This window comes from Hippoglossus hippoglossus, chromosome 3 (assembly GCF_009819705.1).
Source record: "Hippoglossus hippoglossus isolate fHipHip1 chromosome 3, fHipHip1.pri, whole genome shotgun sequence".
Taxonomy (NCBI): Eukaryota; Metazoa; Chordata; class Actinopteri; order Pleuronectiformes; family Pleuronectidae; genus Hippoglossus; species Hippoglossus hippoglossus.
In genome coordinates, this window is record NC_047153.1 from 8,330,359 (window position 1) to 8,352,985 (window position 22,627).

At 43.1% G+C, this 22,627-nt stretch overlaps 2 protein-coding genes and 1 non-coding gene across 3 annotated transcripts; 2 read left to right on the plus strand and 1 right to left on the minus strand.

The window, feature by feature from the left end:
• Nucleotides 1-69: 69 nt before the first annotated feature.
• Nucleotides 70-11,940, plus strand: tmem39a (transmembrane protein 39A). Its single transcript, XM_034581762.1, has 9 exons — nucleotides 70-378; nucleotides 4,673-4,886; nucleotides 5,551-5,773; nucleotides 7,124-7,207; nucleotides 7,314-7,468; nucleotides 7,678-8,032; nucleotides 8,123-8,310; nucleotides 8,416-8,536; nucleotides 9,115-11,940. Exons 2-9 carry the CDS (start codon nucleotides 4,774-4,776, stop codon nucleotides 9,352-9,354), a joined length of 1,479 nt encoding a protein of 492 aa, XP_034437653.1. The 5' UTR covers nucleotides 70-378; nucleotides 4,673-4,773; the 3' UTR covers nucleotides 9,355-11,940.
• Nucleotides 11,941-12,007: 67 nt separating this feature from the next.
• On the minus strand, nucleotides 12,008-15,218 carry LOC117759569 (serine protease 23-like). The gene is made up of 2 exons (XM_034581764.1): nucleotides 14,824-15,218; nucleotides 12,008-14,071 (listed from the first exon to the last, which is right to left on the minus strand). Exons 1-2 carry the CDS (start codon nucleotides 14,847-14,849, stop codon nucleotides 12,895-12,897), a joined length of 1,203 nt encoding a protein of 400 aa, XP_034437655.1. The 5' UTR covers nucleotides 14,850-15,218; the 3' UTR covers nucleotides 12,008-12,894.
• Nucleotides 15,219-17,327: 2,109 nt separating this feature from the next.
• LOC117759637 lies at nucleotides 17,328-17,434 on the plus strand. The gene has a single exon (XR_004613534.1). It is a non-coding gene; the product is annotated as a U6 spliceosomal RNA (small nuclear RNA).
• Nucleotides 17,435-22,627: the final 5,193 nt, after the last annotated feature.

Below are 22,627 nucleotides of genomic sequence, written 5' to 3' on the forward strand. Positions count from 1 at the left end.
GATGTTTGTAATGAATAAAGTAATAAAGTTGGTGACAGCCTCACTGACTCTGGATCAAACTGCGACTGTGCGGCTGTCGCGCACCGATGACGTGTATCGCAGAGGCGGTGCGGGTCTGCCACGTCGGTCTCTGTGCAGCATTGACGCTGTTGCTCCTCCAGCCCGGGGCTCAACTTTTAAACCCGTTTTATTCCCTCTAACCCGGGACACCGCCGCCCCGCAGCACCGCCGGTGCCGCCGCGGCTCGTCTTCACGCCAGCGCACCCGGGGACAGTGGAGCTGTGAGGCGGGGAAAATGCTCGGCGCTGCGCGGACTCGTCTCACAACTGACTGATGCATCCTCGTCCAGCTCGCTCCTCCGTGTGTTCCCCATGTTGTGTGAGTATCAGCGGCTACACGCAACGTTCAAACCCCGCAAAAACACGCACACGCACACACCCACACACACACGCATCCACACGCACGCGCACACACGCCTCTGTGGGTTCCAAGTGTCCCCAGTGAAGAGAAATGATAACTCTGCCATATGTCATGAGCTCCACTGCATGTCTTAGCAAGCCTGGGACACACACACACACACACACACACTTGAAGGAAAATAGTTTCCTTAAAGAGAAACTCTGCACACACACCCCTATCTCAGGTAAAAAAGTGTTTCCTTAACTAAAAGCAATGCACACACACACACACACACACACACACACACACACACACACACACACACACACACACACACACACCCACCAGGAACAAGAGTTCCCTTCAAGAAACTCTGCACACGCACACATCAATTCTGCGCAGCTTCACTTTCGCTTGTGTTTTTTGAAAAAACTAGAAAATGTCAAAACACCTTCCTGCTGCCCCTCCACAGTTCCTGTTTCCACTGTAGAGTCGTGTGTGTGTCTTGTGTGTGGGTGTGTGTCTCGTGCGTGTGTGTAATATTGCTTCCAGTGTTCTATTCCCAAACCCACTGGTGTGTTATCGTCTCCATCATGTTTGATTAGCCCTGTTGGTACAAAGGAGACGTGGAGGTGGGATGTGCTCTGGCTGGTGTTTCAGGAGCTGCTCACTGGCGGATGAAGTTGGGACGGAACTACGTTTTTAAAAACCCACTGAGGAATGAAGATAAATATTCTACAGTATGTAATGTGAGGTGTAGAATATAGAGTTCAGTTACACCTGGAGGCTCAGATGGATTCTTGACTTTCCTTCTAACTGGGCTGCAACTATTTACAGTGGTTTTCATTCCAGTTTAATTTCTCATTTTTCATCTAGCAGCCGTCTTTTTGATATCTCTAACTCCGTTATTTTTAACTTCCATTAAGGATGAATCAGCCAGTGATACCTTTTATTTTCTTTGACAATCCAAAATCCAAATGTATTCAGTTGAGTATGATGGTCGAGAAAGAAACAATTCAATTCTTATTTGAGACGCTATGAATATGAATTAATAGTGTAGTTTAAATTAGATTATCCTGATGGATTTTTTTGATCAATGTACAAGGTTATTTCCACAGAAAACCATAACATATATTATAATTAATAACAATATAAAAAAACAGTAAATCTGGAGAATTCTCTGTTCAGTCACAGACAATTATATATATATATATATAGTTCAACAGAAATTACAGTATCCTATGCTTAATACTTCAAGAGATTCAATAATCTTGTCATTTGTTCAGTAAACACGGGCACAGCACCGTACAAATTAAATTCTTACTTTGCTAGTTCTCCATAAACCAGGGATTAAACATAGAAATAAGGAGGCTAAAAGCTAACTTAATAATAGAAAGAAAAACACATATGCATATCTAAATCTCTGTTGTGCAAAGAGCAGCAGCAGCAGCAGCAGTCCAAAGGGGAATGTGCATTATTGCCACAGGTTGTAAAGTTAATATCCTTTCACTTGCAATAGTCTTAAAATTATTAATTGATGAATCCATTGTCAACTGATGATAAGCAACCCGATTGTAGCTGGGGGGGGACCCAAAGCTGATTACAGCTTCTCAAATACAAGAATTTGACCTTACAGGTCTTTTTATATCATTATACATTCAGTAGCTATAGCTTTTGAAATGTTGGTTGGACCAAAACAAGACATTTGACAATGTGACCTGAAGAGTTCAGAAGTTTGTGATTTCAAAGAGTTAACAACTCCTCACTAAATCTCTAAATAATGAAACTGATTAGTTCCAAATGACAGTAACTATTAGATGCATCCTGAAGTCCTGAGTCAAGTCAAAGTATTCACCGCAGCAGTTTGCCGGACTCCACAGTGAAAAGAAACTTGAAAGTGAAGCAGAGGTGCTGACAGATAAAGAAAAAGCAGCTCATTGTCTTTGAAATCAATTATTTATATCCCTCCACATCTGTAACATTAGCTGTATAATGTCAGTGAGTGTGTTATCGGTTTCTGAGAGTGACGCAGCGTCTGAGCTAATTGGCCTTTGTTACAGCAGATGATTTGACATGTCAGAGCAGGAGAGGGCCGGCTGTAATCAATAACAACATAATTGATGGCTGCATTCCATTTAGTTTTGTCAATGGGTATTGTTCTTGCTGGCTGACTGACAGAGCTAAACTGGAGAGGAGCTGTTGTTAATTTTTATTAGTTACACGTATGCGTTTCCTGCCATGGCATGTGAAACTGCTGCGACGTGTGGGCAATAAAACAGTCTGTTATTAGCCTTTACAAATCATACAGGTACTGACACATTGTTCTGAGTCAGGGAGTTGAGAAGACGCTGAGGTATTTCCCTCAGACTGCAGGTTTCAGTACTAAAGGAGACACAAGCTCATATTCATGTTAATCGTTTTAATTTGGGTTAAAGTTGAAAATGTTTTTGAATGCTCAAATGTTCAGAAAACGAGTCACTTTCCTGAAACTGTGCTTTTCTGCAGCTCCTCTTTCAGCCTCCATCTGAAACTCTCACTTTACTTTGGACTTTTTAACTTAGCAGAACTTTGACATGTAAAACCTATATAACCCTAAAGGAAGATAATATGAGCATCCTTTCTTTTCATCCCAACCTCTCGATGAACATAGTGAGCCGACGCACACTCCTCGTCAGTTATTACACACAGCCACACTTCACATTTGTCTTTGTTTTTGCAGACACCTCCAGGTTATTGTTTCCCAATGTGAGCTTAAGCAGGCAGACGGCATATAAACAGGTCTGACACTCCGGGTAGGTGTATGTCGGGGGCGGCTCTGTTTGCCTAGTGAAGCTATGGTTTGACTGTAGCCGGCAGTGTTGCCACCAAGAAGCCTTTGGGATTTCTTTGGTTTCGGTTTCAAGGGGGTGTTGGCGTTATACTGAAAGGTAATATTTTCTCACATTTATGTCGGTGACGTAATATAAACACTAGAAACTCCTGTCGGTATAATAAAAGCAGTTCAACAGTGCTATGATCCCCCTCCATCAAAATGATCATCAAATTTAGGGCTGTAATCGTTCTCACTACAGCAGCTGGGGTTCATCTCGCTCCCCTAAATTTACCTTAAATGTACAATATGTAGCTTTGAACACTAGGGGGCGCTCAATCAAAATAACAACAAAAGACTGATCAACTTGCTTCCCCATAAATAAATTGTTACATTAGCCCGTCTCTATAAACAGTGATGTCACAGGTAAAGAGGATATTATGCATTTAAAAGGGGACCAAAATGAAACGTCCCGATACCTTGAATAACCTCGGAGATTTCTCTGGTGAACATTGTCGGAAACATTTTAGATAATGTAAGTACACAAGTCAGCTAATTATGTAACGTGTGTAGGCCATAGAAATTCAATTCACTTTCATAAAAAACCAGCTCTGCTTTAAAATGATTTTATAAAAGATCCAATGAACCCACTGTTTAGAATTACAACAAACATTCAGAGGTTCAGGACGTAGGTCGGCGGTTCGATTCCAGTCGGCCTAACTGTACTTGAGCAAGACATTGAACCCCAAATTTCCCCTGAACGATGTGTTGACAGTGTGTGAGTGAGGTGTAATAGAGAAAGTGCTGCACATAGATGCACTGTATGAATGTGTTTATGGAAAAACTTTGCGTGGTCATCAAGACAAAAACACTATATACAATAAAGACCTTTTACCATTCAGGGAAAAAAGAGCTGAGGCAATTGCACACAAGAAATACTGTCAATCTACAGACATTATTCGTAGAGCTTGGGGCTGTCGTCTACCAAGTAATCTGAACACAAGAGGCGGTTCATCATTTGTGGCTCAGTACACCTGCTATGTCAGTTCCTGGGTGGTGGGGGAAAACCCTGACAGTTTTCTGAGGGCAGACATGTGGAACTGACACGGTTCGTTTCACGATAGCATGTCGGGTCTTTAACCTCAAGTAGGTTTGATAAAGAAAAGACAAAAGTGCTTCTGTCAACATGAACGTGGAAGCACTTTCTAACTGCAGCAGATTTTTCATGCTGACAACAAAATATAATTTAACTCCAAACTAATCTCAACTAGTTAGATTTTTAGGTAATCTTAGCAAATTCGAGGCTGCACTTCGTCAAGCTGAATGATTCTTGAGATATTCGAGCCCGATTTGGGGAATTATTAGAAAGATGTCGCACTTATTCAACATCTCCGACTGTACTGACTCTTTATTGTTGTCCCTTAGTTGCAAACAACCCAGTAAAAGTAAACGTTTCCTCCACAGTGGCCTGTCTGTACATGGTGGCTCTTTGAGGGGAAGGGGAGGAGTCCCAGCGGCTGTTGGTTGGTGGGTGGCGTTCGCGGTTGCCACGGTAACTGGCGACCATGCCAGGAGGTCGCAGGGGCCCCAGCAGACAGCAGCTGAGTCGCTCTGCTCTGCCGTCCATGCAGACTCTGGTTGGAGGCAACCTGGGCAATGGTACAGGCCTCAGGAACAGGTATGAACACGCTCACCTGTAACAACAAGTTTACTTCAACTGATTGATGTTTTTTTCCAATTTTTCCAAATGTTCATGTTAATGCAGTAAACCAGGATTGTTTCATTTCATTTGAACAATACATATTTACTCCACATAAGACGCCTTACAGATACGTTTCTGAGCAAATGAAGTCAAAGACAGTCACAATTATTTAATCTGGAGATAATTTTCTTGATGAATCAGCACAGGCAGGACATGTCCGAACAATGCAGGTTCCTAAAATCCAAAGCGAAACCATCCCAGTGCTTCTCTGACCAACGACAGTCGAAAGATTTTTCCTGTGAAACAAAGAAAATCATTAAATTCCTACAGTGAAGAAACTGTAACTAGCTCATGTTTGGAATTTATAATAAATCATTTAAAAGTGATGTTGAGTACCACTTGTTAATCAAAATAGTTTCAGATTTAGTTCCTGTCAATAATTTACTCATATCCTCTTCAAACTTTTTTTTTTGAGGGATTAGTGCTGAGCCTTGTAGTTTCTCTGTGCTACTTTACTGAGCTGACCTAAATGTTTCATACACAACTTGTAGTAGACTTGATGTGACACAAACATGTGTATCCCTCACGCATCTTTTTTGACTGTTTAGTATTATTTTTTTTTTCATGTGTCTTTCTTTAGGAGCACTAACTCGGTGGGTCTGTCGGCCCCGCCCCTCTCGGCTCTCATTACTCCAGAGCCAGTCCGCCACTCCAGGATCCCCGAGCTGCCATTGGACAGCGGCCTGCTGTTTGAGTTCCTGCTCTTTCTTTATCTGCTGGTGGCCTTGTTTGTCCAGTACATCAACATCTACAGGACAGTGTGGTGGTACCCATACAGCCACCCCGCTGCTTCTACCTCTCTCGTAAGAACTCACACACACACACACACACACACACACACACACGTATACACTTAACCCACACTTTAGCAAACACACACCATCAGCTTTGTTGTCTGTAGCAACTTGAAATCATCTTTAAAAATTTAAAACTCACGTTGAATTCCAAAACAAACATGAAACTTGAGCACTTTAGGTAGTTTTCTTTTCTAACTTCTGTGCAGCCTTTTTTTTTTGTGAAAATGTAAAACATTTGTTCAGCCACTGGATCCACTGATTTGACCATATACAGTTTATAACATAACTGATGTTTCAGGTACTTACTTTCATATGGTGCTAAAATAAGAAACCTTTTTATGGATGATCTTTATATTGACAGCTGGAATTTAATACTCCTGAAGCCCATTTTTATGTGTATCCACAGCTTCGAAACTTTATAGCCTCATGTCCTTCCCCATCTTATTTTAGCCGCCATATTCAAATTTAAACCAGATGCAAGACGGACCGTAAATATCACCTCAGATGCTAAACACATCAAATTTGACAATGCTACAAATTTACAAATCTCAAATGAGTTTCGGAAAAAAAAGAATAGTTTGTATAATATCCTGCATCAAAATGCAGCACCTCGATCTACAATTATACTTTGGCCTCACTTTCTAAAGTAAGAATACATTAGATTTTCTCTCTATAAAGGGATCAACTCTCAACATTATGATGTCTGGCATTTTTATTCCTCCACATTGGCAACAACCAGCGGCAGCAGGCATTATGTTTTCAGGTTGTTCATCCATTTATGTGAACACGATATCTCAAGAACACGAGAGAATCCTTTAGATTTGGCACAAATGTTCATGTAGACTCACAGATGAACTGATTAGATTTGGTCGATCGAAGGTCAAGGACACAAAACATGTTTTCAGCCTCTTGAACATTATGTATCAAGTCTGCCTTTTTAGGGAATTTATAACATTTTTGACCGGTTGTTACTTGGAATCAAAGATGTGTTGATTCGATTCCAGAGGACAAGGGCAAAATAAATGTAAACTGCACTGGTTGGTGGAGGCATACAATCGCAGGGTGTTAATTCTAGTTAACCTTTAGAAATGAGAGGAGATAAAGTGGACTTGTAACCCAATTTCCATATTATTCATGAACCTATTTAGCTACTCATTTAGTTTTATCTAGTCTTCTTCTTTTACCTACTGCTTTTTGGTAATATTTATATTTTTATTCATAGCTGCTTGTCTCATTGAAGTGTTCTTGTTCTCGAAGAACAGATAAATGAAGATATATTTACCTCAAATTTTGTGTCATGTGTATTTGCTGAAAACTGATATTAGCTTTTTCCTTCTTTCTGTGCTGCTGCTGTAGAACTTTCATCTGATGGACTATCACCTGGCGACCTTCATCACAGTCATGTTGGCCAGGAGGCTTGTTTGGACGATAGTTTCTGAGGTAACCACAGACTTGTATATACAATAAGCTCAAACATGTTAGTACACAACACGTACCCCTGTGGGGTCCCTCTGATATCTGTGACTCATTCTGTCATATCGTCCAGGTGTCTCAGAGCAGCGGCGGATCGCTGCTGCGCTATGTGGTTCTTATCGCAGCTCGGCTCTGCCTGCTGACCATGTGCGGCTGGGTGCTCTGCTGGACGCTGGTCAACCTCTGCAAGAACCACTCAGTGCTCAACCTCCTCTTCCTGGGATACCCGTGAGTAAAATAATCATCTTTATAATAAATCCCCTATAAACTATATTCTTAAACTGAGAAATTATTGGTTGGTTTACTTTTTGTTAATGTGTAATGTGGACCCACCCTTCATGTGTCTGACCATTTAGTTTTGACCTCATACGTCGTCTTTTTAAACTAAAACTCGCTGCTCTGTTCTTCTTCTGGTCACTCACCTCCCTCCCGGCCAGATTCGGTGTGTACGTCCCGCTCTGCTGTTTCCATCAGGAGGGAGGGAAAAGCCCAACGGCGCCAACCGACTGCGATTACCCAGCCGATCACCAGACGACGGACCTAGCAGAGGCCCCGTTCTTTCGACCACGCGACTTCCTCTTCCTGTTAAGAGAGAACCTCCGAGAGCAGTTTTCCAGCTCCCCGCACATGCCCACTCACACCTGCCCACCAACGCAACCGCAGACAGCCGAGTTGATTCGAGCCGAGGTGGAGGAGCTGAAGAGCGACTTCAACCGTCGAATCAAGGAGGTGCTCTTCAACTCGCTGTTCAGCGCTTACTATGTCGCCTTCCTGCCTCTCTGCTTCGTCAAGGTTGGTATCCGTCACTTAAGCTTTTACAAATCTTCCTTCAGTCCCCAGGAAATTATTGATGAATTAATCTCTGATTCTTCATCTCCACAGAGCACCCAGTACTATGACATGCGTTGGTCATGTGAGCATCTGATCATGGTGTGGATCAATGCGTTTGTGATGCTGATGAGTCAGCTGCTGCCCCCCAGCTACTGCGACCTGCTTCACCGGTCGGCAGCTCACCTGGGCCGTTGGCAGAAACTGGAGCACGGCACGTACAGCAACGCACCTCAGCATGTGTGAGTGGCCCTTTTGTGCCCACTTTTTTTTTTAACACTCGCAGGGGTTTAAAAATGACTCTTGTAGGGGTTTGTGTGTAACGGTGGTGTTGATGTGTTTTACAGGTGGTCAGAAAGCACTATTTGGCCTCAGGGGGTGTTGGTACGACACAGTCGATCTCTGTATAAGGCAATTGGACCCTATAATGTTGCTCTGCCCTCTGATGTTTCCCATGCAAGGTTTTATGTGAGTATCTGCACTTTGTATCCTCGGCTGCTTTCACACATGCACTGCACTCCGGACAGTTGACTGATATTTTCCGTAGGGGCCGAATGTGATAACACAAATGTCCCAGTCAGTTGCTACTGACGTTTTTTGAAGGTTTTCCTGCCAGCCCCCTTGTAAAATGCTTGAGTGAGCCCATATGAGAGTACAACAGAAAAATGTGTGGGAAATTCACAGTAAGTGAATAGGTGCCTTGATGACGTTTCTAACACATAACGGATGCAAAACGGAAAAAGACAAAAAGAAAACAATTCTCTTCATAAACATAGATAAGGGCCGACGCCAGTGTTGACGTGCTGTTAAGAAAAAACTGCTTACTACAGTGGAATTTATACGTCATGTTGTGCCTCCTTCATGCGGTGCCTCCCCTCGCCTGAATGTTCTGTACATTTACTCGTAGTGAACATGTCTGACCTGCACAATCTCCTGCTGCGATCTACATGTGAAAGTTAAACTTGTATATTACATTTGTTCCTCCATGACCTCCTGTCTGCTTTGTATATTTTTGCTCATCTTCTTTTCCTGTCTTTGTTTTTCAGTTTCTGTTTCACAAGCCATTGCGGATCCTGAACCTGCTGATCTGGATCGAGTCGAGTGTGGTTTTGTATCAGTTATACTCTCTGCTGCGCTCTGAGCGCTGGAACCACACGTTGTCTCTGGGCCTTATTCTCTTCTGCAACTACTATGTCCTTTTTAAACTGCTCCGAGACCGCATCGTGCTGGGCAAAGCCTACTCCTACCCTCTGTCCTCCAACACGTTGGGGCTCAAATCCCAGTAAAGGCTCCGCAGAGCGAGACCTCACATCCGGACTCTGGATTCAGAGGGGAAAGACTGGAGGAGGTCTGGTACAGCGGAAGACTGGAGGGTTGTTATAGCACTCACGCTTGGAGGTTAAAGGACAGACTGTGAACTCATAATTGTGTTTTGATACGGTTCTATTTTTAATGCAATGTTTATATATACCTATTTAAAAGAATATTTTTATTTTGTATACTATTTCGAGTTACGCCGGGCATTACCACACTGACAACATTAGCATGTGGTGTTAGGTGACAGGGAAGTCGGGGAATGCCAGGAGGTGACTTTCACCAAAGATATTTTAAGTGCAGGTGGCCAATGACAGAGACAACATGGTCTCTGACAGTCAGTCAAACCAGATGAGTGATTCAGAGCAGTGGAAGGAGTCGTGCCTGAGAACCTGAATCCTGATTGGCCTAAATTCTGCTCCGACTTTGAGGCTCCCTAAATCTTAAATCTGGAACCAGTTGCCGTCTGGGGAAGCAGGATGATCTGATCATTTCAGCACTGCTGATCCTGCTGATAATGCTGATCCTTTAGTCAATGCTCTTTAAGGAATAGTTGGGCAATGTGGAAAATAAGCTTCTTTGCGATCAGGCGAGGAATGAGAAGATTAATGCGACTCATGTCTGTACAGGAAATATGAAGCAGGTTCTAGCTAAGCATGAATAGAGAAGGGAGAGACAGCTCTGCTCTGTCCAGTGGTTCTAAAATCTACCTTCCAGCAGCTCATAACATTTTATATCTCCTTTGTTTAACTTCAACAAAAGCCAATGTGTAAAAACAATGTTCAGTTGTGTTATAGGATGTTATCTGCTGGGGACATCAGCTAAGCTCACCCTGTCCTGCAGACATGAGCTATTGATTTTCTCACGGGATTTCCTGCCAGAAAGAAAATAAGTGAATTTCCAAACTTTGTCCGACTAATCTTCGAGCAGAGCCTCCGTGTGGAAGTCAGATAAAACATTGACTGAGGTCAGTCAGTATGTAAATCACACCTGAGGTAATCCTATCCACTGCTTAAACAGAACTGTACTCGTCCTCAGCAACTTCTTTTGGGGGCCTTTTTATCAGTATCTGCTAGTTTCACCTCATTGGCTGTGTGGAGGGGCAGTAGCAGCACCAAGCTTTGGAAACTTTCACTCTGCCTCTCCACACATTGACATGCTGAAGTCCTTTTTTTTGCTATGGTCTAGCATCCGACCCATTTGTGCTCTTAAAAGCCATCCAGACACTCTGTTTTCTTGAATTTTGGTGCCTGAATTATTAAACTTCAGTGGGGGTGAGGACCATGTGACATCGGGTTCATCTCTTTGCCAACTGGATGCAGTTAACAGAATGATTGTGGTTAATAAATGTTTCTGTCGGTTCAGTCTTTTCCCCTACAGCGAATATGTCGACAGCAGTGGATGTTTAACGGTGACATTTCTGTGGAGGATGAATTTAAAATCCAAAGGGTGTGGACGGCTGGAGGGGAAGGACTGTCTGGGTCACCTCATTACCAGTTCATGTATTGTCAGTTACCGCAGCGGTGTTACAAACAGGTTGCCTTGCAGTTTGTTGCCTCTCTCTGAAGTCGCACTCTCCTCCACTCCTTCACCTGCTCTAATCTCCAGGCAGTATTGTTAGTCCCAGGGCCCATTAGCTTCCCATTATTCAGAAAGAAATCAATACAAATTGACCTGAAGCCTTCTCGTCAGCGGGCAAAGTCTGTGTAGGAAATCTGAGAATCAATATTTCACTGTTGGAGCTGTTGATTTCACTTTGGCTGCTTCAGCTGAGTTTCAGGTTGAGTGCAAGTGAGGTGGAGGAAGCTACTTTTGAGATCAACCAGCGTGTCCGTCTGGATCACAGAAAAAGAAGTGTGAAGAATTTATGATTGAACCCAAATGTCATGCACGTGTCCGTTGTTCTGCTTCATCTGCAAATTCAGCCCCTTCACCTGTTGGTGCTTCTACTCGGTTTTATGTCATTTTCCACTTGAATGTTGCCGATTTTGCATTCAAATGGTGCTGTTCACTTTCTTTGTCATTGGTGAGCACTGTCATTGAAATATCAGTTTTGTATGGGTATAGTTTTATGTCATCCTAAACTTGCCCTTATCCCATTACTACAGAAAGGAGACATTTTGAGGTTTGTTTAAAATTCTGCTTCTTTTTCACATCTTACTTGAATGTTTTTTGCCCAAATAACACAAATTCTGTCTGCTTAGTTTGGTGAATCCCATGAGATCACAGCTGAAGTGAGCTTTCGAAAGATAATTAATTCACCACCACAGTGGCGAAAATTGTACTCGATCGTCCTCTGGCCTTCAGGATATTAGGAGATAAATGTAAAATTGTCGCCGACGGTTTCGATCTGTGTTCCCTTTGCTATAAAAAATGTTCGAACTGAGTTACAGAGTTTGTTTTGTCAGTGCCATGTTTCAGGGTTCATACTCCAGGTCGAAAGTGCTGGAGAAGTCACAGGAGCTGGTCCTCATAGTTCGGCATTTTTACAGAGTTCTGTTTCCACAAAGCATTTCTGAAAACATCGGAAATAAAAATACAAATGGAGTTTAAACCAATAATGTGTTTCTGTGCATGAAATGTCTTGTGTGAGCAGGACGGAAAGAAATGTGTGACACAGTTGCGTATTTCAAAAGTATATATTTCATTAAATTTGCCACAGTCTTCAGTTTGAGAGACAAAATAATGCAGTGTCACAAGTGTGGGGAAGTAAAAAGTGCTTATTTAGGCCCAGGCTTAGTCTGCATAACGGACACCTGCAGTGTTTTACCTTTGCCACCAGGGGGAGCTAAGCATTAACGTACAACATTTAACAAAATGTGCTTTGCAGCCTTGGTGTGAGTCATCTGCAGTCGTTGAACATCCAAAACTTTCTTCAGGGTTAACTTTGCTGACAGAGAAAACTGTGCCTGTAGATAAGTAGTGTGTCAACTGAGAGGTGATACATGATAGTTTGGAGAGTTGGCACCTTTGGTAGCTGACATACATTCATCCACAAAAACCATACTCAGTAGAAAAAAGTTTGAACAGTGCAATCTTTAGTATTAGCTCAAGAAAGATGATATGATGAAAAGTCAAACTGCCGCACTGCTTAGGTTTTATTCCAAAAACATCTTTTTACATCAGTCCATGTTCCAGATCTGAGGAACTGTTGTCCAGATAAATGTTCCAAGGGTTCGGAAAAAACATGCCACAGTTCTGCACAACCACCTGAACCTAAATGTTTTTCCACTAAACAAAAATATAACTAACACTCATGTTTTAGGAAACTAAGCAGAAATGAAATGAAGTGAAAGACTTCCTGTTCACATAAGTTAGTGTTGTTACTGGATCTGTCTTTATGATGTTGGCTTCTGAGAACAAGCAAATGAAATTTAGATTTTCATGTTAATTTTATGTCAGTGCTACAAGTAGTGGGGTGAAAAGTCTGGATTCTTGTGGCCCCCATATTCCAGAAAAGGTCATGAGGAATGTAGTGGGCCTGTTATGAAGCTATACCTGCGTCCATTTCCTCAGCCCTCTCGGCAGTCCACAAAGTTTCCTTTAATCCAGTAGCAAATCTGAGCGTATTTGAGAGGCGTGATTCTCACCGCTACATTGAATTCCTGAGATGCCCCTTGTCGCTCCACCCACTGATGCCCAGAAAACACACCTATCACCTTCCGCTCCCAACGCCGACGCCTCCCATCCCACATCCGGGCGTAGACCCCTGAGCCGCTGGCCCCGGGTTGAGCATCGCAGTGCTGGTACAGCAGGTCGGATGTCTCCTCGCCAGCCCGACAGAACCGATACACCAGCTGGCCTGGGCGGTCGTTATCGAATCCTGCGAAGTGGACGCGTTTCCCCGGCAGCCTCTGAGCCGGTGGGCTGACTCCCAACTTCATGTGGCGGCGTTTGTGGGGTTTCTTGAGTTCAAGCAGAGCATAGTCGTAGTCCATCCCGATGTCGTTGGCGTTCCCTTTAATCCATCCTTTGGGGACATGGGTGCGCTTGGCTCTGATCCACTGGAACTTCATCTTGTCGTTGGTTGGTGGGTTGTAAGGAGCGTTGCCACCCTCGACACGGTTGGTGAAGTTGGAGGGAAGGGAAAGGGAAGAAGACTGTGCGTCTCGTTGCTTGGGTTTTAAAAATCCAACCCGGAGCTTCTGGGCTCCTTTCACATAGTTCTTACCATCGTGAACACAATGAGCAGCTGTGAGAACATGACGGTCCCCCACCAGTGTCCCAGAACACCCAGTGGACAGCTTGACAGCCACTGAGAACGGATATTTTAGCAGGAAGTTCTGTCCAGCTATGCTAAAACGTCCATCATGGCCGAAGATCTGACGCTTTCTCCTGACGTGTGACTGCACAGCCTTCTTAGACAACCTGGAGGAATAGGCCGTGCTGGTGGTTGAGTTGGGTTGGTAGCCATAGATCCCAATGGCGGTCTCAGTCAGTTGACCATTCGAGTGAAGAGTCTCGTAGGCCAGAAGACGCCGCAGGTCCCAGTAGCTTGGCTGGGCGGCTCTCTTGTGGCATTCGGGGTCACAGGGGGAGCTGACATCCAGACGGGCCGGGGACAGGAAGTGAGGGGCAGGCCGAGGCTCTGAGTTCTGTGGGAGGACCACAGGGACACGCTGGAGGATCCACTGGGGGCGGGAGGAGAAAATGGGGGGAAGGAAGAGGAGAAATAGGAGGGAGGTAAACCTGTGGATGGGAGGGAGGAAAGATCAGGTGAACTACTGTCCAAAAAACATGAAGTGCATCAAACCCAACATTTCCGCGGATCCCAAGGGGTCAAGCTCAGACCGGACGTTGGGGCCCCTCAGCATGAAAAACATCCTCATTCCTAAATGCAGCATCATGGGTTTATAATTCCAAGTGATGGGAGTTGAGGGAAAACTATTTCAGCTGGAAGGTTTTATTTTTTTTTTATCAGCACTGGAATTTGGAAGTCGGAACTCCCACTATTTTTAATGCTGCAAATACGTCAGACAGGGCAAAGATCAGGCGTTATGATGGAAAATTCCTTGAGTGTCCGTGGGGATTTGACCTTAACCCTGTAAAGTGGCTGAATAACCAAAGTTTTGTATATTTGGCACAGTTGAGAAAAAGAGACGTTTATTATTAACACCTTTCAACAACAAGGCAGGTCAAAGTGCTGTAGGAGGCATCATGACAAAGTGTAGTCATGACACCGTCCTGTATCTGTCCCACTCCACTGGGACAACAGCAAAGTGTCCTGGAGATGTGAAGTCTCCTGTAACTCATGCGACACACAATATAAAGGCCAGATTTAGAATATGTTTTAAAGGAGAAAAACTAATATAGTAGCTGTTCATCCAACGAGTTTTTTTATTTGCTGCTCCACTGATTAAATGTTAAGTGTGCAAGTGAAATTCCCCTTCGGTGTTTTTAACTTTTACGCACAGACACACATGGACATAGAGGTGACTCACCGCGGGAGCGCAGACCGGGAGCGCATGGTTTCTCTTCTGCAGGTGAGCTGGTGGCTGAACACTGAGGGGAAAACCCCCTCCTCAAACCAGATGTGTCAGAGGCAGCGGAGGGAATCGAACTGGTGAACCAGTCCTGCTCCAAAAAACAAACAAAAAAACCACAAAGAGAGCAGTTGTCTTCTCGGCTGTTCTCTCAGGAACTGACGGCTTTATTTAATCCGGCATGGAGTGGAGTCGTCCAACAGAAGCAGCCGGCTCGACAGCAGCGGAGGAGCTGGACCATTGTGCGCTGCAGGAGGAGGAGGAGGAAGATGGTGAGGATGATGAAGAGGAGGAGGAGGAGGAGGGCTCATGCCTGTCTGAGCTCACTCCTTCATCTGCAGAAGACTGGAGGCAGCGGGAGGGTTTCCAAACCCCATCACGGTCACATGACATCCCATCACTTACTCCGTCACCTCCCCATCTGTGAGGGACACAAAATGACGTGTGGGGAAAAAATGTATAATAATTAAATATTTTTTTTAAATGAATAAGGCAATTTTTGTATTTTACCATGTATTTATTTATATAACTCTTTCTTTATTCTTATAGCACTTATCCAAACAAGGTTCACAAAACCCATGGCAAAAAAATTGATGAACTAAAATAAAAGTTATTCAATTCAGTTCAAATCATAACATAAGGTCAATACCTTAAGATTTATGGAGAAACTCAACAGTTCCCACTTATTTATTTATGCATTTCTATTGTCCCACATACCCATTTACAGTCTGAGCTGAATAACACTTCAAATCATTTTCAGATAAAATACAGATTTGTTTTATGTATTTAAACTTCAAGTAAGGTTGTAACACTCTTTGCTTCAGCCACTAGAACAGTAGGAGCCACGTCAGGGAAGTTTTTCTGTTTCTCTTGTGATCATTGACCTTAATATCTCATCTTTAAAGTGCAACCCAACCAGGTTTGAACCTAACTTGGGCTTTCAAAACAATAGTCCTGTTACTTATACTAAGGGAAGTAATGTATACATTAAAAGTACAACTTGAATATATTCTCAGTTATAAAATAGTCTCACAAAGGGCAAACAAACCCTACACATTATATTTATATATAAAATAGAGATCTTGTCACATTAACACATTCATTCTATATATTGGGCAACAGGACCAGATTCCCCCCCCCCCCCTCTCTCTCTCTCTCGCTCTCTCTCTCTCTGCCACACATACACATCCAGAAATGCTGTCAGATACTCATTAAATAATTACATCACACACATGCATCAGTGTTCCGCCCAAACAAACTTTCACACTGTTGATTCACTTGGTTGATCGCCCTCATGACTCTTGGCATTAATCACAAAGACCATTCACTTGGGAGAAAGCCATTAATTCCCCCCCACACACACATACACACACACGACATTTACATTGTAGTGACTGTGTTTGTTTAGAGGAACTAGTTGAATGGCTTGACCCATGTATTTTGAAATATGTGTGCTTTGTAGCGACTTCATCCGGCCACCTGAACAACCACAGGACTGGGCCGGAGCAGAAGCTGGGGGGGGGGAGTCGGGCAGGAAAATAAAATGTTGGCTCCATTTCTAAGAAAGTTAAATAAAAGAGGAACATGTGAGAAGCTGCACGTCAAGATTACAAACATTGAATTGAAGAATATAATCATGTTATAATTGTGATATAAACAATAGTAAGTTGATGGTTGTTTAATAAATCATGAAGTTGTATTAGCTGAGGGAAGTGACACAATCACACATCATTCATGAACTAATTATTATAACAATTACAAATACGATATTATTATAATATATTTATTCATAGTTGTAATATTAATTGCAAACACACAACACTGCTCCATTTTAAATTTAATGGTCTGTATTTATATAGAGATTGTTCTAGTTCTCACGACCACTCCAATCTCTTTACAGTACATCCCAGTGAGAATGAGGGAGGCGGGAATCGAACCACCGTCCTTATGGTTAGCGGGCCTGAAGTGGTCCAAAATGGAATACTCTGAATGTACTTGTGTATATGGGTTGACCTGCTCCCTTACTCCTGCTGAAATCTGTTTAGTTAGTTTCAGGTGAGTATTCCTTCAAACAATAGAGTAAAAGTACACGTGGTGTGTGTGTTTTTTTACACACAATCTACTGATTGTGATGTAAAACACTTCCTCTCTGTGCAGCACCTGCAGGATTCACTGTCAGTAAATCCTCTTGTGGGCGGATCTTTTGCTCTCTCGCCTGCAGCGAACCAATCACGCTGCTTTACAGGGACTTCCCATCAGCCCCGTGAGCCTGTGAGCAACACGGAGGTTTGATAAATGAATTAAGTTGATAAAACGGACTCATGTTTGATTCTGTCGGAGCTCAACGTGAAGCCACAGAGTCAGTGCACCACGTGCCAGCTTCATAGGAAACGGACACCGCGAGTTAAAACTGTGGCTGACTCACAGCCCTTTATCTACATCTGGGGATGCTTGTTGAATATGTGAAACTTCGGCTTCACACATAATAATACTGGATTGATACAGAGAAGATTAGCATGGCCCCTGGCGCAAGGATGACACGCACAATCGTGAAGCAATCCCGTTTTGTGTCTTTATCTCAATCAATTCATTTTTGCTTCTCTTCCTGTCAGCGGTAGAAATGCTGCTGCACCAGTAAACCACTGCAAAGATGGCGGGTGAGGCCATTAAAGGTCTGCAGGAGCGCCCCCTGTACTCCAAAAGGCCTCAATACAGTCTGATCAGGCCCTTCTTATAAAGTGCAGGGGCCTGGTCAGTCCAGCTTTTTGTGTGCAGGTGAACACGCAGGCACTTTTAAGAAGTCACCATCTCAATGTCCATTTCCCCTCGGATGTTCACCGGTGTCGTTGGTGTTGGCGTTGAAACGGTCTGGTCTTGTCTCAGGTGTGGTGGCACAGACGTACAGGGGGAAAGTGGGCAGAGTAGAGGATGGAGAGGTGGGATTAAAGTCCCCAGAGATGAGGAGGAGAGGTGCATGTGTCTGCAGCCCGCTCACCACAGACTGGACTAACATCTATGAGTGTGGTCGGTGTTTTTCATTTGTTTTTTTTAAATATTGGTGTGTTTTAGGGGCTGATATCTCTTAGTACATGCAAATGGTGCAGATTAATAAAAATATGGATTTATGAATTTAAATGTGGTTTCATTAGGGGTCTGTTGGGCTTTGATGGGGGTATGCACTTTACTAAGTACCAGAATTGCTTCTTTAATGCGTATGTTCCTGTTTAGACAAAGCAAACTAATTATTACATGTGGATTAGAGAGCTCAGAGGTGTTTCTAGCTAATTATTTTTCCTTTAAGAGCCAGGCTGCTGCCCCCCCCCCCCCCCCCCCCCCCCCCCCTCCTCTTCTGGCTTCACAATATGTAACAAATTCAGCTTCCTCCAGTTTTTATCACACGGATTTATGTTCAAGTGTTAATCTTTCCAGTAAGTTTGATTTTAACGAGTTATTTCAGGCAATAAAAAAACTGGGAGAAACATCATGCTTGACAGCTGAAGCCAACTCTGGATATTGGGATTTTATATACAGTCTATTTTTCAAGTCTTTATGCTAAGCTAAGCTAACTGGCAGCTGGGTGCAAACTTTGCGTTTTGCTGTACAGACTTGAGGGCTGGTATCAATCCTCTCATCCACCTCTCAGTGGGGAAGCAAATAAGATTCTCAGATATTCAGCGTCTCAACTGCAACTGATTATAGATCAGCACCTTTGCCAGGACTCAGGGTGGACCTGCTGGCTCATCAAACACTGCTCCGAAACCCCACCCATCCCAAAAAACCCAAAACAGTTAACACGCACATGCACACACATACCTCTCTCTCTCTCTCTCTCTCTCTCTCTCTCTCTCTCTCTCTCTCTCTCTCTCTCTCTCTTTCTGGAAACGCTATCTGGGTCAGGATGGTCTGCCAGGGTGTCGCCCTCCTCTCGTCCTGTTCACGCTGATCGGCTCCGTGGCCTCGCCGGCCTCTGCTGGTTTCTCACGTTTTCACATGAGCCCAAAACTTATCTGGTTTTCTCACTTCACTCTGTAGATGAAGTTCTCCCCACTGCATCAGAGCAGTTTTTGCTGTTTGATAATCAATATGTGCAAGTTGATGATTGCACTTGAAATAGGGGGTGCAGAAGTAGAACTGAATATAAAACTCATAGATTATTTATCTTGAAGTGCAATCCAATCATGCAATATTTTTTACAGTGCCCATTATGATACCTATGATGCTCTTTTTATACTGGTTATATTTTTGGTCCAATGATAATAAAGCTTTCTAATTCTAATTATAAAAGAAGAATTTTGAGGAAAAAAACTACACTGTGTTTGTTTGTATTTCTTCTCTAGGACAACAGGAAGGAATGCCCCCTTTTTTCTTTTTTTTTTTACCAAAGGAGACCTTTCTGTTTGTCTTGAATTGTTATGAAAGAGTCCGTTTGTTTGGCTTTGCCCTCTGTTGTCAAGGAAACCCACATTCCCCAGAGTACTGTTCATGTTAATTGTTTTATTCCTCCCACTCTCCTCCTCTCGCTTCTGGCCACAGACACAATCGAGCAAGTGTGGACGGCCTCGCATGTTTGAATCCTCTCTCTTTATGTCCCTCTGTCTGTCTGCTCTGTTCCATCTTTGTTTTCTCCCCCGTCTCTGTGCCTCTCTGCCTCTCGCTGGAATCATCTCTCCCGCCCCGGACCTCTTCTCTCGCTCGTCCCAAGTGGCCACGAAACAGCTGTTTGGCAAAGCCAGACAACCACAGGCGTCTTTCGAGAAGCAATTTGCTGTGAAATCTTGAATGAAACCTCAGGCCAAGTTTAAATCTGGATGAAAAGTCAAAAGGAAGATAATACAGTTGTTGGCAAGCGCATTAGATCATTTTTAATGTAAAAAGGAAATGGTCGACACTGTCTGCCTCAGCTGCTGTGGGAGGAAATGTCCACTGTTGATGCTCGGTACATTCCAGGAGTTATTTTGTGATGATGTTTACTGATTGGAGTATTTACTTTCCTCCATCCTGCAGCAGACTTCTAAATTACCCAAGATTGTACAGCAACAATACGTAAATTGGTTTCAGTCTGTTGCCTCGACAATGGACGACCAATCTCCAAATCTTCCCACTGCACAAAAATGAAGCCAAAATATCCGGATGCTGCCATCTTGTGATTTTGATATCATTTGGGGCCAGATACTGCAGAGTATAGGTCCCACCGTTATAGGCAGGTGACCAATCATGAGTCAGTTGCAGCTGTCAATCATGATGTTTCACTGTTTTTATAGCATCCTAAAATGAACACTTAAATTCATCAGTGTGATAAGAAGAAACAAAAATGTTAGAAACAATCTTTGGGGAAAAAATTATTCGTGTCCCATCTGCTAACATTGAGGGGGCAGTGTTTAGGATTTATACTGCAGCCAGCCACCAGGGGGAGGTCAAGCAAACTCAATCTCATGTCTGTGTTTGACTTCCTGTTAAAAATGATCACCTGTTCCAGACCTGAGCTCCTGACTAACCAAACCCGCCTTACTCTGCCTCTGAGTCGACCACGGTGAGCAGAGTTTAATGGCTGAACCTTATGTAAGTTAATAATGCTGATAATGTGCAGTGAAGTTATTTATTCAGTAACATTTGTAATATTTGCAGACTAATATTTATTCAGTCATATTTTCAAACTTCCCATTGAAAATTATATTAATTTCATAATGGTGGCTTCACTCTGGCCTACTGGTCTGTTGCAAATCCACTGATCCATGTGACAGTAAAATAATCTGCTGGCCCATAGACGACTGAGTTTACTCAAAATGCATCATCATGTAGTTGCCTCACTCTAAAGTCTGTGGGCCAGTGTTGATCTGCATCACAAATTAAATGACAATTTTCCCATTTCAGGGTGAACTAAATATGCATTAGTAATCTTTCATGTCACTGTTTATAACACAAAACGTCCTTTGCTGGACGGGGCTGAAAAAACAAAATAAGAGAATACAAACTTCTGGTTTTCTTCAGCATAACATTCAGTTGATAGAGATTTCAGTTAGACGATGCAGAAGAAGAGGAGACATGGAGTCATAATGTGAACCAACGGTCACAGCTGCTCCTTCTCTCTGCTTCTGATGACTGAGCTATTCTCAACAGAATTCGCCTACAGGACCGGGCGAAAGCTCTTGCATGTGATACTCTGGCTCATCGGAAAATGACTCACACCCTTGTGAAAGATATGGCAAAAACATTTATGACATCCACCAGGAGCTTGAGGCTTTATTTAAGTCTTTTTTGGGGGGTTTACAATTTGATGTCCTAACAAATTTGGTTCATTTAGAAGTTGGGGATTGTTTGAACCCTGCTCTCCTCTGAAGTCGGTTTTCATTCTACAGGCCGACGCATGTAATCAAAGCCTGATTTAATCAAAACAATGAGTCTTTCATTGTACCACAGTTCTGTGGTAATTACCCTTCAGTAATGGATGCTGAATGCTGGTCATGGGTGCAGTTTATTTCAAATAGACTTGTGATTGATACCACAGATTTTTTTTCCCCCCTTCCTTCCTGGAACCCTCTTTAAATGGCCTCTCCCGAGATTATTTCAATTTTCCAGTTTTTTGTTGATGTTTCTTTTGTACATTTCTCATGGACAGCTCTGACCGGCTCGTGAACACAGTTTGTATAAAGGGGTCGTGAACCATTGCTGGTGTGCGCCTCCAAAGTCCTTTGAGGCACACAATGTCAAGTTGGGTTATTCAAATAAGACTTATGCGACTGATGCAAAAGCTGACTTTTAATTGTATTTCTCTTTGGCCTAAATTATATGTTTTAATTGTGAAATATGTTCGGGTTGCTTAATGTTTTATTGGACAACACGCTGTTGGATGTGATTTAAAACCAACATAGTCTGACACTGAAGAAGCTGATATATTAGATTTAAGCTCTATGAGACAAATTGTTTGTCTCATAGAGCTGAAAACATCACCTCCTTGGCAGAGGAAACCACAACTCTTAAATATGTATAAAGTCATAGCTGTTATGTTCTGAAAGATCTGAGTAGAAGACACTTTCACTGTCCTGTCTTCAATCTAAGCTACGCCAACCCCAGCTTCATATTTCACACACATATCTATTGTATCATCTCACTTCTGGAAATAAATCACAGTTCAAGCTGTGTCCATAACATTGATCATAGTCAGACTGTCTGATACACAGTTGCCGCAACAGCAACACACTTGATACCAAACAGTCTGGTCGAACGCACGTCTCGTTTATCACCATGCTGTGCACAGGGATTGTCCTAGAACACCACCAACCTGCTTTTTATGATCCAGCTGTTTGGCCTGACAAAGGACGCTACGACCCAAACACCTTATGCGCTTGTGCTCGTTCCTACAGCCCGATCCAAGCTGACTAACTGTGAGCATCCACCCATCCCCCAGAGAGTCACCACACACTGAGCAAAGTGACAGTCTGTCAGCCACAGATAGAGCCCAGATATCAGGAATCCCTGTGAATCCAATCCATGCATACGTCCCCTGGGTCTTTACAAAGGCTTTTCAGGGCTGTTATCCAGGCATTATCTCATCCTCATCCTCAGAGCAGAACATATTCATCCTCGAGATCAGTTATGTGTGATCGGGAGACTAATTTCTCACAGTCAGAGCACATCTTGAGATAATATCTGAACCCTGCAGTAATTCAAGTGTGTGTCTTTGTGTGTGTGTGTCTGTGGACGTTTCGGGGAGCAACAAGTGGTTCAGTATGTGGTACAATGTCAGGAGAAGAACGATGATTAT

Coding starts and splice junctions, on each gene's coding strand:
- tmem39a (XM_034581762.1), top strand. CDS start 4,774: ATGCCAGGAGGTCGCAGGGGCCCCAGCAGACAGCAGCTGAGTCGCTCT. Junction 4,887..5,550: donor GGTACAGGCCTCAGGAACAG/GTATGAACACGC, acceptor GTCTTTCTTTAG/GAGCACTAACTCGGTGGGTC. Junction 8,033..8,122: donor TGCCTCTCTGCTTCGTCAAG/GTTGGTATCCGT, acceptor TCATCTCCACAG/AGCACCCAGTACTATGACAT.
- LOC117759569 (XM_034581764.1), bottom strand. CDS start 14,849: ATGCGCTCCCGGTCTGCGCTCCCGCG. Junction 14,072..14,823: donor TCCCGGTCTGCGCTCCCGCG/GTGAGTCACCTC, acceptor TCCCATCCACAG/GTTTACCTCCCTCCTATTTC.